Genomic DNA, 18,437 nt, shown 5'->3' with positions numbered 1-18,437 from the left:
CTTTCACATAGCAAAGGTATTTTTCTTTTTTAAAAAAGATTTATTTATTTATTTTTAAATGTTTGTTTATTTGAAAGTCAGAGTTACACAGAGAGAAGGAAGCAGAGAGAGGTCTTAAGCCAGGAGCCAGGAGCATCTTCTGGGTCTCCCATGCAGGTGCAGGGGCCCAAGAACTTGGGCCATCTTCCACTGTTTTCCCAGGCCATAGCAGAGAGCTGGATTGGAAGTGGAACAGCCGGGATGCAAACCGGCGCCCATATGGGATGCCAGCACAGCAAGTGGTGGCTTCACTCACTATGCTACAGTGCCAGCCCAAAGATAATTTCATATGTATGCACCATGGTGCCTTCCCTTCATTATTTCCATTAGGGAGAGACCTCATATCGGGAAGTTTACTCCTAGGTAGAGCAGTTTTCTTCACAAGCAGACAAATTTGGTATCCAAGTCTTTCACTATGACGAATAGTTACTCTCAGATTGTCAGGTCAAATTACTTCTCTAACACCAGTACTATTTCTGTTGGAGTGTCTACCTGAAACCTAGAAGGCTGGGTCATAATCTTTGTGACATTTTCCCCAATAAGCTACAAGTTTTGAGCAGTAAACAGAAGACAGTATGGTGTGCTCTGCTGCCACCCCTTGGATAGGGGCGCAAGGATTCTCAGCATACTGAGGAATCAGGAAATGTATGACCATTTAATTTCAGTTGTCATCACAAAGATTTGCTGGGCTTCTAAAACCAAGTATCTGAAAAAAATTTTTGATGATTCTTTTAGGAGTTACATCAGAGTCTAGAGATCAAGCAAGAGAAAAGAAATTTGCTTTGAGTGGGCCTAGTAACATTTGGCAGGAAAATTCAACTTCAAATATGGTCCAAACTGTAGGTGCCACCTACTTGTCTTCTATGCAGAAGTCAAATCATATATATGAAAAATGAGGACAGCCAAGTTTGAAAAGCAACTCTGCTAGCTTGTGCTGATTTTCTGATGAACAATTCTCAAGAGGGCACGTATCTTCACACTAGGTTCTCTTGGAATTTTTAGGAGCCAAGGGAGTTAAGGGTTCAGTGTTTTAAAGAGCTGACATGTCCTGATTTATAGAGTAGTTTTTTAGGAGATGAAACTAGCACAGAGGCAGTCAGTAGGGAATGGAATGAGGATGGGCTTCAAAGATAGTAGGGGTAGGGGCTGGCTATTATAGTACAGTGGGTTAAGCTGCTGCCTGCAATACTGGCATCCCATAGGGTACCAGTTCAATTCTCTTCAAATGAGCCTGGGAAAGCACTGGAAGATGGCCCAACTGCTTGGGCCCTTGTACCCATTTGGGAAACCCAGATGGAGTCTTAGGATCCTAGTTTCAGCACAGCCCAGCCTGAACTGTTAAGGCAATTTGGGGAGTGAAACAGTGAATGGAATATCTCTGTCTCTTCCTCTTCTCTAACTCTTTCAAATAAATAAAGGAAATCTTAAAAAACAAAACACTCTTTTCTTTCTCCTCAGCTCGTGGATCCAGGAAGAGCAGAGCAGGTGGGTTAAAGCCCCAGCCTGCAGTGCTGGCATCCTATATGGGCACTGGTTTGAGTCCCAGTTGCTCCACTTCTGATCCAGCTCCCTGCTAATGTACCTTGGAAAGCAGCAGAGGATGGCCCAAGTCCTTGGCCTCCTGCACCCATGTGGGAGACCTGGAAGAAGCTCCTAGCTTCGGACTGGTTCAGCTCCAGCCGTTGCAGCCGTGTGGTGAGTGAACCAGAGAATGGAAGACCTCTCTATTTCAAATAAATAAATCTCAAAACAAATAAATAAATAAACCTTACCATGCTAGGGAGAGAAGAGAAAGAGACAGCAGTTGTGAAGGTTCACAGCTGAAGAGAGGACAGACAACAGACTCCAATGGATTAGAAAGTTTGAGGCCGAGGAGGATGTTGGGACAAATTAACAATGTGAATCCAAAACACAAGCAAGACAAGGATGTGGATGGAAGGTAAAGCAATGACCTTAAGATAAACCTCTATTTACTTTCCACTGCAGATAGGTTAAGAAGATAAACATTCATTATGCAACTTTACTGTATAACACAGCTGGACAACCTTATACTCACATCCATTCTAGAGAGGGCAAAGAAGTGAATACACACCTAAGAGCATGATCTTGTCCGAAGAACCCATTTTTAAAAATGGTTCAGAAGCACAGCTTGCCAAAGAACAGTTCTGTTAGATTTCTATCAGGCTGTTAAATCTGAAACACTACTTGAAAGCTAGTCTAGGATTCTCACTCCTTTTGAATTTTGTGTGAAAAATTACCTTTCATGAGTCTCCTCGCACACCTTTCCCTACCATCTGTGGGAAAACATTTTATTTGAAGACACCTGACTGGAGGAGAAATACATATTATGAAATGGGTGGCTTCCACTTTAAAACTGTAAAAGCTACTTTAAAAACCCCTGCTTTATAAGTCAGGTTTAATACAAGCAGATTATAGTTTTTCCAGGAAAGTTTCCAAATAAGATAAACACTCATTTACCCCTGAGGCAAGACAATCAAAGTTGTCAGACCAGTTTGTGTAAACAAAAAAATAAAAATTAAAGAGTCTCATGTTAAAGTAGAGCAAACCTCTTGGAGAGAATGAAAAATAAAGCTGTTGCATTAAGAAGTGCTCGCTGCATAGGCAACCTGTAACATTCTTTAATTTTACTAAGTTTCCCCCTATTTTACTGCTGCCACTATATCCCTTTTCCAAAATCAAAAAGGCTTAGGGGTTATTTTGCCTAGCAGTTAAGATGCTCACATCCCATACTGGAACACCTGGGTTTAGTTCCCAGCTCCAGCTTCCTGCTATTGCAGACCCTGGGAGGCAGTAGTCTACAATTGAGTTCTTCCAATTTTAGTTTATGTGCTGCCCTAGAGAGCACTGCAACTGAGTTCTTGCCACCCATGTGGGAGACTAGGACTGAGTTCCCTGCTCCTGACTTTGGTCCCAGCTATTGTGGGCATTTGAGGAACAAACCAGCAGATGGGGAGTTCTCTCTCTCTGTCTCTCTCTCTCTCTACACACACACACTCTCTCTCTCTCTCTCTCAGATCCAATTTTAGGGGGCACACTTCCTTATCAAAGATGTTTTCAACAGTGTTTCCACCCAGGGGATTCATTTCAGAAAATGAAATAACTAAGAAACAGGAGGAGGAAGCGGTTGTAAATAGACTAAATAGAATAAACAGAACTAGACCAAACAAACAAACAAATCCCCAAAACAAAAACCCTGGAATTTAAAATAGTTGTCAGCTTTCCCTTTCCTCTCCTCCAAAGGCACCATCTGGAGCAGACTTTGAGGGTAGGGACGGCTGGTCAAACACTAAAACCTGCCGGCACCTTGATCTTGACTTTCTGAGCTGCCAGAACTCCATAAAATCAGGTTTTTTTTTTTCGTACTTTTTTTTGGGGGGGACAGGTAGAGTTATAGACAGTGAGAGAGACAGAAAGGTCTGTCTTCCTTCCATTGGTTCACTCCCCAAATGGCTGCTACAGCCGGCACTGCACTGATTTGAGCCCAGGAGCCAGGTGCTTCCTCCTGGTCTCCCATGCGGGTGCAGGGCCCAAGCACTTGGGCCATCCTCCACTGCCCTCCTGCGCCATAGCAGAGAGCTGGACTGGAACAGGAGCATCCAGACTAGAACCCGGCGCCCATATAGGATGCCGGCACTGCAGGCGGAGGATTAACTAAGTGAGCCATGGCGCCAGCCCCATAAAAATCAGTTTCATTTAAAACCTACCCACTCTGTGGTCTTGTGACAGCAGCCCAGATTACAGTATTCTAGCTCTAACATAACTAAATTGAATAGTGAAAGCTCAGGGGTCCCTGGTTTCTTTTCAAGAGTTATTTATTTATTTGAATGGCATAATTACAGAAAGTGAAAAAGGGAAATCTTCCATCTGCTGGTTCACTTCTTGCCAGAACGACCAGGGCTGGGCCATTCTCTACTGCTTTACCAGGTGCATTAGCAGGGAGCTGGGTCAGAGTGGAGCAGCTGGAACATGAACTGGTGCCCATATGGGATGCCGGCATCACAGGCAGTGGCTTTATCTGCTATGCCACAACACTGGCATGAGGCCCCAGGTTTTACAAGCTGGAACACTTCCCATCAAATGCCCTGCCATCCAACTCATCACTCTTACTAGAGGAGCTCCTTTCAAGTCAAGATCAGGAACATTTTAGAGACCACTTACTAAAAACTCCAGCTGGGATTCAGAGTACCTGCTGCCCAAACAAGCTTAGCGTTGTGCCGAAGATACAGATGGCCAAGGATTAAAAAAAAAAAAAAAAAAAAAAAAAAGATTTATTTTATTTATTTGCAAGGCATAGTTACAGAAAGAGAGGTCAATCTTCCATCCACTGGTTCAGTCCCCAAATGGCTGCAATGGCTATGGTTGGGCCAGGGCAAAGCCAGGAGCTGGGAGCTTTATCTTGGTCTCTTGCGTAGGTGCAGGAGCCCAAGTACTTGAGTAATCTTCCGCTGCTCTCCCAGGCGCATTAGCAGGGAGCTGCATCAGAAGCAGAGCAGCTGATACTTGAATCAGCATCCATTTGGAATGCTGGCATTAGGCAGCGGCTTAACTCACTATGCTATGCTACCAGCCCTAAACGATTTCAATCATCCTTTTTTCAAGTTCATACCCATTAGTGTCTCAACAAAGCTCAACTTAAATCTCAGCAGGAAAAGTTCTGGCAAAGTAACTAAGCTTGCAGTATGATATGGATCACCAGCTAAAATATCAATCAGTTCCCCTCCAATTTCTACTCCATTTCCAAAATTGCTTTATTCACTGTGGGTTTTCCATTTATCTTCTCCCAAATGAGTAAAACTAAGTGCAAACCTTAAAAAATATTATATTTTAATTTTTAAAAATATAGATACACGGGGCCAACGCTGTGGCGCAGCAGGTTAAAGCCCTAGCCTGCAGGGCTGGCATCCCATACAGGCGCTGGTTTGAGTCCTGGCTGCTCCACTTCCAATCAGCTCTCTGCTATGGCCTGGGAAAGCAGTACAAGATGGCCTAACTCCTTGGGCCCCTGCACTTGTGTGGGAGGCCTGGAAGAAGCATCTGGCTCCAGATCAGTTCAGCTCTGACTGTTGCAGGCATTTGGGGAGTGAACCAGTGGAATGGAAGACCTTTTTCTCTCTCTGGCTCTACCTCTCTCTGTAACTGTCTTTTAAATAAATGAAATAATTTGGCCGGCACCGTGGCTTAACAGGCTAATCCTCCGCCTTGCGGCACCAGCACACCAGGTTCTAGTCCCAGTTGGGGCGCCGGATTCTGTCCCGGTTGCCCCTCTTCCAGGCCAGCTCTCTGCTATGGTCCGTGAGTGCAGTGGAGGATGGTCCAAGTCCTTGGGCCCTGCACCCCATGGGAGACCAGGAGAAGCACCTGGCTCCTGGCTTCGGATCAGCACGATGCACTGGCCGCATCGGCCGTTGCAGGGTGAACCAACGGCAAAAAAAAAGGAAGGCCTTTCTCTCTATCTCTCTCCCTCTCTATCCACTCTGCCTGTAATTAAATAAATAAATAAATTAATTAATTAATGAAATAATTCTTTAAAAAAAAAAAGGTATATGCACTTAAACTTTTTAAGAGGCAACGATACAGAGCATGTGTGCCAATCTGCCGGTTCATTCCCCATATATGTCAATGCAACTGGGAGCTGGGAACTCAATCCTTGTCTCCCACATGGGTGGCAGGGACCCAGTTATTTGATCAATCACGTTCTGCCTCCCAGGGTCTGTGACAGCAGGAAGATGGACTCAGGGAACGGGGCTGAGACTAACTGAACAATATTCCAATATGGCATGTGGGCTAAACATCTGCTCCAAGTCCACCCTTTTGATGTGACTTTAATATGGGACTCGAGTAAGTGCACAGGGACTGGCACTGTGGTCCAACGGGTTAAAGCCCCAACCTGCAGTGCCAGGATCCCATACAAGCGCTGGTTTGAGTCCTGGCTGCTCCACTTCAGACCTAGCTCTCTGCTGGGGCCTGGGAAAGCAGTAGAAGATGGCCCAAGTCCTTGGGCCCCTGCACGCACATGGAAGACCTGGAAGTGGCCGGTGCCGCGCCACAATAGGCTAATCCTCCGCCTGCAGCGCTGGCACCCCGGGTTCTAGTCCCGGTTGCTCCTCTTCCAGTCCAGCTCTCTGCTGTGGCCTGGGAGTGCAGTGGAGGATGGCCCAGGTCCTTGGGCCCTGCACCCGCATGGGAGACCAGGAGAAGCACCTGGTTCCTGGCTTCGGATCAGCACGGTGCGCCAGCCACAACGCACCAGACGTAGCAGCCACTTTGGGGGTGAACCAACGGCAAAAGGAAGACCTTTCTCTCTGTCTCTCTCTCACTGTCCATGCTGCCTGTCATTAAAAAAAAAAAAAACAAAAAACAAAAAAACTGGAAGAAGCTCCTGGCTTTGGATCAGCTCAGATCTGGCTGTTGCAGTCATTTGGGGAATGAGCCAGCAGACGGAGTATCTCACCTCTCTGTAACTCTTTTTCTTCTCTCTTTTTTTAAGATTTATTTTATTTATTTGAAAGAGTTAGAGAGAGAGGTCTTCCATCTACTGCTTCACTCCCCGATGGCTGCAACGGCCAGAGCTGCACCGATCTGTAGCCAGGTTCTTCTGGGTCTCCCACGTGGGTGCAGGGGCCCAAGGAGTTGGGCCATTTTCTACTGTTTTCTCAGGCCATAGCAGAGAGCTGGATTGGAAGAGGAGCAACCGGGACTAGAACCGGCGCCCATGTGGGATGCCAGCGCTGCAGGCCAAGGCGTTAACACACTGTGCCACAGCGTCGGCACCAACTCTTTCATATAAATAAAATAAATCTTTCTTTTTTTAATAAGTTTATAGGCTTTACAATCAGGCAGATTCAGGCTCATGTCCTATTCTGTTTAATGGCTGTGTAACCTAAGGAAAATCACACAAACCCCTGGAGGTCTGTTTCTACTTACTTAACAAGGTCATGAGGATTCTATAAGATAATATATGTCAAGTGATAGTTTAAATATTAAGTCACCACTAAATCTAGATGGAGCTCCAGGTCTTTTCCTCATCTAGTCCTTCCCTTTAATAGTTCATTAAAAAAAAAAGTACCACAATATAGCTAGAAATAAGGGGAGAAGGACTGTCAGGTAGTGTCAATGTCTAAGTCTATTTATTGTTAAGGGAGAACTAAAGCTTTGTTTCCCCCTGAAACTTTTTTTTTCCCAGATTTTATTTGAAAGGCAAAGTTCCAGAATTTTCCATCTGCTGGTTTACTTCCCAAATGGCTGCAACAGCCAGGGCTGGACCAGGCTAAAGCCAGGATCCAGGAACTTCACCCAGGACTCCCATGTGGTTTTCTCAGGTGCATTAGCAGGGAGCTGAATCAGAAGTGGAGCAGCCAGGACTTGAAATGTTATGCCCATATGGCATACCGGAGTTGTAGGTGGCAGCTTAACCTGCTCTGCTTGCTACAACATCCGCCCCTCTCTCCCCTAAAACTTTAATTACCTGTATTATATAAAAGCCTAAGTGGCTCTAGCCTACAGCTGTAGCATACGATTAGTATTCTGAGATAACCAAGGGATCAATCACTTCAAAGGGCACCGACATAATCCTCTGCCTGCAGCGCCAGTACCCCAGGTTCTAGTCCCGGTTGTTCCTCTTCCAGTCCAAGCTCTCTGCTGTGGCCCGGGAAGGCAGTGAGAGGAGGATGGCCCATCTGTTTGGGTCCCTGCACCTGCATGGGAGACCAGGAGGAAGCAACTGGCTCCTGGCTTTGGATTGGCACAGCGCACCGGCGGTAGCAGCCATTTGGGGGGGGTGAACCAATGGAAGGAAGACCTTGCTCTCTGTCTCTCTCTTGCTGTCTAACTCTCCTGTCAAAAAAACAAACACACACACACACAAAAAAACCCTGGTGCCTTTCAAATAAATAAATCTTGAAGAAAAGTATACTAGGCTAATTAAAGGCACTGACATTGACTTCTATTCTCTCTCCCACCAAGAATCAAATCATGAAACACACTGCTAACACTAGGTCTGTGTAAGCTTCTTGGGGGGGTGGCAGTGGTGGAGAAATCATTTTAACACAAAGTAGTGCTCACAGATTTGATGAATGGATAAATGGTTAATCTTTAACATCAAAAAACAGTACTGGGGCCTGGCCTTGTAGTGCAGTAGCTTAAGCTGCCAGTATCCTATATGGGCTCTGGTTCAAATCCTTTCTAACGCACCTGGGAAGGCAGAAGATGACCCAAGTGCTTAGGCTTCTGCCGCCCATGTGGGAGTTCCAGGCTCCTGGCTTCAGGCTGGCCCAGCCCCAACCATTTTGGACATTTGGGAAGTGAAATCAGTGGATGGAAGCTCTCTCTGCCTCTCAAATAAATGTCTTTTTAAAAAATACAGTTTCCTCAATATACTCTCTTCTATGCAGACACCAGATCTATTCTCAACCACCGAATAAAACACCAATTTATTTAATTAATTTATTTGAAAGGGAGAGTGAGAATGAGAGGTCTTCCATCTACTGGTTTATTCTCCAAATGGCCACAATGGCCAGGGCCTGGGATTCCAGAGCTCCATCTAGGTCTCCAACTTGGGTGGCAGGGACCCATGTACTTGGGCCATCTTCTACTGCTTTCCCAGACATGAAAGCAGGAAGTTGGGTTGGAAGCAGAGCAGCTAGGACTTGAATTAGCATTCCTATATGGGATACTGGCATTGCAGGCAGCAGCTTAGCTGGTTGTGCCACAATGCCAGCCCTCAGTTTTCATCTCCTTTAAAGCTGTGTTTTTCACACTTTAGTCTTTACCCTAACAAGACCAACACTTTCATGTCTTTTTACTTCATTGAAATTCACTGTGATGTCCTTCTCCATCACTGCTGCTGCCATCGTTAAGTGATAGGTTAGGAGGCAGACATACCTTCATACAAGGAGTTGCCTTGTTTAAAGAGCTTGGTTAGAGGGCCCAAAACTGTGGCACAGCAGGTTAAGCCATCGCCTGTGACAGCAGCATACCATAGGAGTGCTGGTTCCCTTCCCAGCGGCCCAATTTCTAATCCAGCTACCTAATAAAGCACCCAGGAATGCAGCAGAAAATGGTCCAAGTACTTGGGTCCCTGACACCCACATGGGAGACCTGAATGGAGTTCTAGGCTCCTGACTTCAGCCTGGCCCAGCCCTGGCTATTGTGGCCATTTGAGGGATGAACCACTAGATGGAAGATTTCTCTTGGGGCTGGTGTAGCGGCAAAGGGAGTAATGCCACCGCCTGCAATGCTGGCATCCCCTATGGGCACTGGTTTGTATCCGAGTTTCTCCACTCCAGCTCCCCACTGATGGCCTGGGAAAAGCAGTGGAAGAAGGCCCAGGTGCTTGGGCCCTGCTAACCATGTGGGAGACCTGGAAGAAGTTCCTGGCTTCAGCCTGGTTGCTGTGGTCATCTGGAGAGTGAACCAGTGAATGGAAGATCTCTCAGTAACTTGGACTTTTAAATAAATAGATAAATCTATAAATAAACACTTTAGAAAGAATAATTTTGTTACTGTTCAAAGGACCTACGAAAGTTACCTGAAATTGGCTCAAGCAATTAACTTTAGGGTCCCGATGCTATTAACAGATGGGAAAGGTACCAAGAACTTTCTGAAACATTAAAGTAGCCTCTATCACAGGATTCAGAATAACTCCAATGTCTCAACAATTTTCAGCAGATACTTAATAGAAATTTTTATTATAGTGTTTTATCTCAAAAAACACAAGGATTAGGCAGCCATCTAACACAAAGTACACTTCTGGTGGAACATTTTTTCTACAATTATAGGCACTGACTTTATCTTAGAAAAAGTAAATAAAAGAATTTTACAAAACTAACCTAGTGGAATATTCCACTGAGGAGGAGCAAAGGGTGGAAAATTTCTTTCGTGTTTTCCTAAGCAAACACAGTTGAGTTAGGGTCATACTACCAATGTTCTATATGGGATCCTATAAATGATAAGAGTCTTTTTCTTCCTTGACCACTATGGAAGTACTTTTCTATAAGGCAAAAGTCACTGCCTTCTTGTTAACCTTTTTAATACACAAATGAGCTTCTGGGGAGGGATTTGGCAACAAGTTATTCCCTCACCACTGATGTTCTTCCTAGGGTAGAAGTACAAATAGCATGTCTATTTTCCTTCCATCTTTGCCTCTGGGTTTCAGCACACCTGCTCCCCCTAGTAAATTACAAGTCTCTCTGGAGAGGAGTCTCCCTTTCAGAAGTGGGTAAGAAATGTTTCTATTCAGTAAAAGAAACAGTTTCCAAAGAACAAGGTAGTATAGTACAATTTAGGATCGGTTAGGTTTTGAAATCAGAAAAGTGGCAACAGAATCTAGCACTGCCACTTAGTAGGCTGTGATATTAGACAGTTACTTTCTCTGTACTTCAAATTCTTCTTACATGCACAGGCAATAGCTTTCCCTACACAGCTGTTAAAAGGAACATGCTATTATCTTCAGAAAACTAGTTTCAGCATTTGACTAACATATATCTCAGGTCTGAACTTCTAACCCTGTGTCTTTACTGAGGCTCTACTTTGTTCAACAAGTTAGTAAGACCACAAAATAGTGTTGCACATTAAGAAAAAGGAATTCTTTTTGGTAAAAAGCTAAAAATACCAGAGATATAACGGCATTAATGCTTGGGGATAAATACAAGTACATTTTCATTTCCTGTAAGTTTATTTAGGCTGAAAAAGTTGTGTTAGGATTGCCTTAAATTTTGCCATGCCAACTTTACCAACAAAGCACATATATGCAAATGTTCCGCACTATTTCAATTCCCTGACAGCTTACCATCAACCAACACAAAGCTTTTCAATATACTTTTAGGCTAGCTGGCATTTAGTTGAGAATGATTTTCAATCAGTTTCAAAGTTGCAGATCAGTGACAGTTCCACTCCATCACTGTATCAAAGTTACTGTATCAGCCAAATAGAACTAATGCCCAAAGTAACACTTTGTAACACTGGCTTGCCTTACCTAGGAAATCTGCTACATTTTGCCTGAATAGTTACACAATAATCTCTTTTCAGTTTTGACAATGATGAACACCTCACTCAAGACCCCAATCCTCTGTGTAACCCCCCTTCACTATGTGCTTTGCTATTGTGTGCTTAGGAATATGAGGCTAGATATGGTTTATTAGCACTCCAGCATTATGTAGCAGACCATGTTCTCATTTTATTACAGACTTCTTCCAAAGTGTCTAGTGGTTAACTCACAGAAACCAGCTAACAGTAAAAACACAATTTATGAGCTTCATTTTTCACCTACATGTGTTTGGGGGAAAATAGCTAGATGTGCTTTGACTAGGATCATTCTTCTAAAGGTGATCTGAAAATGTCAAGCCCTGAACCTGGAGGGAAAGATATGACAATAAAGACAGTAGGCAAGGGTCCAAAGTGTGTCCAACAGAATAAGATACAGCTGTTATCAGAGTGAGCTTCATTATGCTGAAGAGTGTGCCCCAGGGTGAAGCCTCATAATTTCTAACCTGCTGGAAAAGAACCCCGAAGAGCCCCAATCCCTTCGCTAAGATAGCAGGCTGGTGCTAAAGAATTAAGACACACCTACAGAATGTATCCTAGGAGAAGATTCTATTCTGAGATCCCTGGAAAACAGGCTGGACTCAAGAAGAAATTTGTTGTTCAAGTTCCCAGCTGGACAGATTCAGCAGTAGAAAGGCCAATTTCTCCTTCTTCAAATAGCATCTAAGACCATTTAGCAGGGCTGCAAAGCTGACACCTGAAGTTTTCTCAAACCAAACTTTCCGAGCATAGGTGGCTGTGCTGTGCTTCGCGTATTAACCTCAAATTCAAAGAAAAAAGGCCCTCTGTGAAACGGATCCAACTGGTGTACGTGTAAAAGACAGGACGAGTCCATAACCTACATTGTATTCTGCCTTAACTGGCATTCTAATTAGGTACTCTTGCTTACCTAGGAGTGTGTCCAGAGTAAGCCTTCCTTCACTGGAAGGGTAAGTGTATCTGCTATTACAATGAGAAGCCTGTCAAGAGTTGAAATTCAAAGAGAGTAATTGTTCATTAGGTCCACAGTGTGCAGAATACCAAGCCAAAATACAATGGGTATTAGAACTAGCTCTGAGTAGAGGCAGGCAGCTTATGACACTTGGGGGAAACTGAGGAACAGTACCACATGCTATCACATATACTCTCATCTCTCTACCCCTTATACAGTCTTTCCTCATTTTTAACTCATATCTTCATGACTGTTACCACCCAATCCAAGATCATGGTCCGTAGTTACGCATATGGAAACCAAGGCTTGAAAAGAATAACTTCCCACAGCTTCATATAGCTCATAAGTTAGAGACCACCAAGAGCTCTGTAGTTGCTGGGTCCAGAATCATCTTTTCTCACAAAACTTGTAACATTCTAATACTTGATTTTCTCTCAAATGGTCTTTAACTATCAGTGATTGGGGAAAAAGCTAAAGCAGAAGACAGGAAAAAAAGTCTTCTTTAAGAGTCTAAACCTTGAATGGTCCTGAAATCTGTATGAAAAGACTACAAGATATCAATTTAGTTACAATTAGCCCTACAAGGATATCCTGATGTCAAAGTTTAAAAAGTACCTGTAGTATAGTGATTTGACAACATTCCTTGTATCATCATTTAGGTGAATATTCTATTAATCAACAATGTTCACATGGGGAAGCAAAAACATTTAGCATACTTCAACTTACACAAATTATACAGATTTTAAAAATCCAGGGGCTGGCGCTGTGGTGCAGTAGGTTAATGCCCTGGCCTGAAGCGCCAGCATCCCATATGGGTGTTTGTTCAAAACCTAGCTGCTCCACTTCTGATCCAGCTCTCTGCTGTGGCCTGGGAAAGCAATAGAAGATGGCCCAAGTCCTTGGGCCCCTGCACCTGGAAGAGAGACCCGGAAGAGCTCTTGGCTCCTGTTTTCAGATCGGCACAGCTCTTACCATTGTGGCCAATTGGGGAGTGAACCATCTGATGGAAGACCTCTCTCTCTCTCTCTGCCTCTCCTCTCTCTGTGTAACTCTGACTTTCAAATAAATAAATAAATCTTTAAAAAAAAAACCCATATAATCTGATTACCTTATTTATCTAAGATTTAAAGAAGTTAATGATCTCAATTAACTTTTAATTCAACATAATGTGAGCTGTCTATACAGAGTCTTTAAATGGTTATATGTGGGGGCAGGAAAAGAGTTATATATAAAATCAGGTTATTTCTATTTCTATTGACAATTAATATTTGAAATATATACTAGAGAAGTAAAAAAAAATCACCTAGATATAACTTAACCCAAAATAACACTTTATTTATAATATTCTCTGCTGTCCTTGGTTAGAACAGGCTCTGGTTGTGATTTTCTTACCTGCAAACTATAAAGCTTTGAACACTATTTCTGGGGCTACTTCTGGACTACTCAAAAACACAACAGATGAAAAAAAATCCCCACCTATCTTTCTTGTAACACATGTTCACCTGTTTTATTTCCTTATTTAAGACACCCAAATCCACAGTTTTACTCTAGTTCCAGTTTTGTCTTTCTAAGGCAACCATAAACAGGGACAAACTATCACCCACTTTAAGTGAGGCTTACATATAGCACTGGTCTTATATGAAACAAGGCAGGTAAGTATATTCATTTCAACTCAAAAAAGATTAAGCATATTGCTAGTTAAAAAACCAAATACTAGGCCGGCGCCGTGGCTTAACAGGCTAATCCTCCACCTTGCGGCGCCGGCACACCGGGTTCTAGTCCCGGTTGGGGCGCCGGATTCTATCCCGGTTGCCCCTCTTCCAGGCCAGCTCTCTGCTATGGCCCGGGAGTGCAGTGGAGGATGGCCCAAGTCCTTGGGTACTGCACCCGCATGGGAGACCAGGAGAAGCACCTGGCTCCTGGCTTTGGATCAGCGAGATGCGCCGGCCGCAGCGGCCATTGGAGGGTGAACCAACGGCAAAAGGAAGACCTTTCTCTCTGTCTCTCTCTCTCTCACTATCCACTCTGCCTGTCAAAAAAAAAAAAAAAAAACCACACACACCAAATACTAGTAAACTCCCCATTTTAATAATTTGATCCCTATGAAATGATCATCCACAGACATAACATAGTTTATTATAGCTCAGATTGCAAAGAGTAAATCTAGCTTTATATTTTTTGAGTAAATACATATGGTGTAGCACAGTGGATCAAGTTTTGGACTCTATCATTTTTGTGACATTTTGGACATTATTATTATTATTATTACTTTTTGACAGGCAGAGTGGACAGAGAGAGAGAGAGACAGAGAGAAAGGTCTTCCTTTTGCTGTTGGTTCACCCTCCAACGGCCGCCACTGCCGGCGCACTGCGGCCAGTGCACCGTGCTGATCCCAAGGCAGGAGCCAGGTGCTTATCCTGGTCTCCCATGGGGTGCAGGGCCCAAGCACTTGGGCCATAGCAGAGAGCTGGCCTGGAAGAGGGGCAACTGGGACAGAATCCGGTGCCCCAACCGGGACTAGAACCTGGTGTGCCGGCGCCGCTAGGCGGAAGATTAGCCTGTTGAGCCACGGCGCCGGCCCTTGGACATTAATTTTTCTAACCTCTCAGCCTCAGCTGTCTTGTCAAATGGTGGCAGTACATATTGTTGAGATTAAATGACATAAAGCACAGCTTAGAACAGAGCCTACAACATACTAAGTCCTCAAAAAATTATTCTGTCTGGGTACTTGACTCTGTTCAGATGTACTCTGTAAGTCTATTTGCAGGTGGTCCCTTTTTAAAGCTACATTGTTTTCGTTATGTATCAAGACGATTATATTGTGACAACCTTAATCTCAAATTATTTATTCTAACATACTTTCAAAGCTAGTATTAAAAATAAACCAATCCTTGATTCTCATATCCATAATTCCACACTGCTTGGGGGACAAGAGTTAGAAAAATGTGCTTTCACACTTCTAAAACAGTTCTGATAACCCATCACCAAGCTTCAGTGCCTTGTGCTAATAACCATGATTAAACACAACCTCAGTCTGTTCCTGAAACCCACATGGTACCCTATAAACATCAGCAGGCAGGATTTATTTCACCATCGTCTGTCTTTAAAAGTCCAATACAATTGTCCTAAAAATATCTTAGTATTGAGAAATACTTCTCATTGTATGCTAAGAAAATCAAGTCGATGAAAATACAATCTTGCTATTTCCCAAAAGAAACTGATGTATAATAGGAAACTTCTGAGCCACAGAGAATAAACTTCTAACTTCCCAACCAACACCCAGAGATGGCCAAGCTTTCAGATTTTCATGTGGGATCAAGATGCAACCAAATCTTGACTAAAAGCAAAGTAAAACATGCCTTACTTATTTAGACGAACATCTCCCAGAAATTTTAGAGTTAAATACTGCCTAAAATATTTAAACTCTATCACTTGGAAGACAAGTTGTGCCTAAAAACTTGCACTTTTAGCATTCTTTAAACTTTACTAAACTTGGCTAACCGAAAAGATAAAAAGTTTTCAAAAACTTTAAAGAGGGTTTTAAAAGTTTCAGAGTCACTATGTAATATGCCTAGGAGTAAATTTAAGAATGAGCTTCCTTCATCAAGCAGTAGAAAGGAATGCTGTTACTTATTAAGCAGTGTTATTGTGAATGTTTCTTCACTCAGACAACAAGCAAATTACAGTGGTAAATTAATATTTTAAACTGCTTTTCAAAGAATACAGTGTATGCAAATTATAACTATGAACCTGTCTCTAAATTAAAGTCACAAGAATAAATTCACAGGTGACATCCAACTTTAAACACAACAATCTGTAAAAGTCAATGAACAGTTCAAATAACACAACAGAAGCTCCAAGTGAAACAAAGGAACCTGGCTAATTCCAGGTAATGTATTATAATGGGTCATGACCTATATTACCCTTCCTCTACCCGATTCTCACATTTTGGGAGTAATTATTCACTTTATCATATGGCACAAGTTCCTGTGAGATCACTAAGTCGGTGTGAATATTCTATCAAATCCAAAGAAAAACCTAAGGAACAAAAAATGAGTTGTTACCTTCAGTTCATGTTAATTTCTCCAGCACACCAACGGAGTGAGCAAAAGTCCAAGTCACAGAACCACTCACTGCTAATTTATTAAGAACGACACACCACAGCAAAACCAGCCTGTTAAACCTGGGCTTTCAGTAGAATTAAGCACATGGTTTCAAAAAATAATAAAGAGCTGGGAGAGGTGGTCATCCCACCATTGCAAATCTACCCCTCAATGACAAACCTGGGCCAAAACCCAAAATGTCTAATTCTTGGGCTGAAATCAACTTTCCACATGGCCTGGGGCAAACCACTAATTATCCTAAGAATGCTCAGAAATATCAATACAAAATGTTCCAAACATTTTTTTTTGGGGGGGGGGGGAGTGGGGAACGACCCTGTAAGTAAAAGGTTTCTATGTCTGGGGAAGGGACAAAATAGAGTAGTAAACTGAGGAAACAAGAACACCATTGGCACACCTTCCTTATATGAGCAACGTTAAAAAAAAACAAACACGGTTAATTTTAATCTAGCCTACTCTTCCCACAATGGACACACCTACAGTTTGTTATCAAAACTTTCAAGTGAAGACTCACAGCCCACTTAATTCAGTTCTGAATTTAACAAGCATCAGTACATCAAGCACCTCTCTAGTGACATCCTCCACAAGTTCCAGAAAAAGGCCATTAGGGACTCTTACGTCAGGCACACACACATACAGATCATCAGCCAAAACCTATCCTACCCACCCTCCATCCCGCACACGCTGGCAGTTTCAATTTATAGGCGGGTCTTGGAAGAGCTGCAACCAGGAAGCTCCAGGCGTAATGAGAGGACTTGCGGAAGTCATCTCAGGGAAGGTGGAAGACCCAGAGAAATCAAGGGAGTCAGGAGGAGGATGTCTCTCCTGACTCCCCGTCCCCGTCCCGTCTAAACTTCACACACCCGGGCCCAAGGAGCCCAGGAGGGGGTGGCCATTTTAATGAGGCCCTGCTTAAGGGCATGAAGGGACACGGAGAGAGGAAATCAGGGAAGGGCGATCGGAAAGGAAGGCCGAGCCCTTTCCCCCAGCAGCACCCGACTCGGCCGGCAGTCCCTAAAGCCTGACGAGTAAGGAGTTGGATTTAAGGGCCCGAGAGGGGTACAAAAGTAGCAGTGTAATATCACGAGGGGGGCCGAGCGGTCTGAGCCCCGGGGGCGCGGGCCCCTTACCCCCAAGCGGGGCAAGAACCCCTATTCAGGCCAACCGCGCCGACCCTCGGCCCCGGCGTCAGGGGCTACTACCCGGAGGTCCAGAAGGCGGGAGTTGGCTAGTGCCCGGTTCTCCTCATCCGGCCATGCGGCGCGGGGGCGGCCATCCTGAGGGGTCCGGGAACCCAGAGGGCACGGGGGGGCCGGACGCGGCGCTCACCCGCGGGCCGCCTCCAAGCTCTTAATGAGCTTCTTGATCTTCCAGATTTCCACGTTCCTGTCGGCAGCACTGGGGTCGTCCGCCATCTTCTCGCCTCCTCCTCCCTAGAGCGGCCCGGCGGGGCCCGGAGACACCAAGACCACAGAGTTAGCGCCGCCGCTGGGGCAGAGCGGCCCCCTTCCTCGCCGCCCCCGAGAGGCCCTCCTCTCCCCACCCCGCGCGGACCGCCGCGTAGGTCGCTGGGCTCTCCCTTCCCCTGACTTACCTAAGGGCCCAGACCTGGGCGGCAGCGGCTGCTCCTCCCCGGCGGCGGCTCCGCGGCGGCGGCTCTGACGTAGGACACCGGCTCCCTCTCTCCAGGCAGCTGCATGTGTTGCAATCCGCTCACATGGGGCCTGTGACATCACTTCCTCCGCCAGAGGCGGAGTGGAAGGCGGCGGGCGGAAGGGAGGGGGCCGGTGCGGACGCAGGGAGGCGCTGCGCGCGCCGCGACTTTCCATTGGTTCTCGGCGCCGCGGCCTACAATGAGCCCGCTGATTGGTCGCAGCGGGGGCCGCGCTGTCTTGTGAGGTAGAGGCCGAGGGGCGGGAGGCGCCGCCTTTCTTCCGGCCCGGCAAGCTGAGAGGAGGAAGCCCGAGGAAGCCGGCGGCTCTCGCGAGGGTTTATCCAGCGCCCCGCCAGTTGTATGGGGGTTCTTAAAGGGCGAGACGCCGGAGTCATCATCTTCTGCGTCCCTCTTCTGAAGTGGGCGTCTGAAGCTCTGCGACGCAAAGCTAGACCCTCGGGTCCGGACGCGCGCGGGGGCGAATGGCGCCCGAGGAGCCTTCAAAGTAAGCCCTTCAAGCCTCGCGGCTTCATCGGTCACGAAGTGCTCTGGCCTGAGTGCGTCCCGGCTGCGCGAACCAATGTTCCGTCTCGACCAGCGATTCGGAAGAGGGGCCTGACCGGCTCCAGAG

At 45.1% G+C, this 18,437-nt stretch overlaps 1 protein-coding gene across 1 annotated transcript in view; it reads right to left on the bottom strand.

Annotated features, from left to right (window-relative positions):
- ETF1 (eukaryotic translation termination factor 1) overlaps positions 1 to 17,859 on the bottom strand; it is a 34,240-nt gene extending 16,381 nt beyond the window's left edge. Inside the window, exons 1-2 of the mRNA XM_062189068.1 lie at positions 17,747 to 17,859; positions 17,482 to 17,585 (exon numbers count right to left, since the gene is read on the bottom strand). Coding sequence (XP_062045052.1) covers positions 17,482 to 17,567 — 86 coding nt within the window. The 5' untranslated portion in view covers positions 17,568 to 17,585; positions 17,747 to 17,859. The remainder of the gene's footprint in view (positions 1 to 17,481; positions 17,586 to 17,746) is intronic.
- Positions 17,860 to 18,437: the final 578 nt, after the last annotated feature.

The sequence above is a fragment of the Lepus europaeus genome, chromosome 4 (assembly GCF_033115175.1).
Source record: "Lepus europaeus isolate LE1 chromosome 4, mLepTim1.pri, whole genome shotgun sequence".
Lineage (NCBI taxonomy): Eukaryota > Metazoa > Chordata > Mammalia > Lagomorpha > Leporidae > Lepus > Lepus europaeus.
Note: the sequence above shows the minus strand (reverse complement) of the source record. Positions and strands in the feature narration are given on the sequence as shown.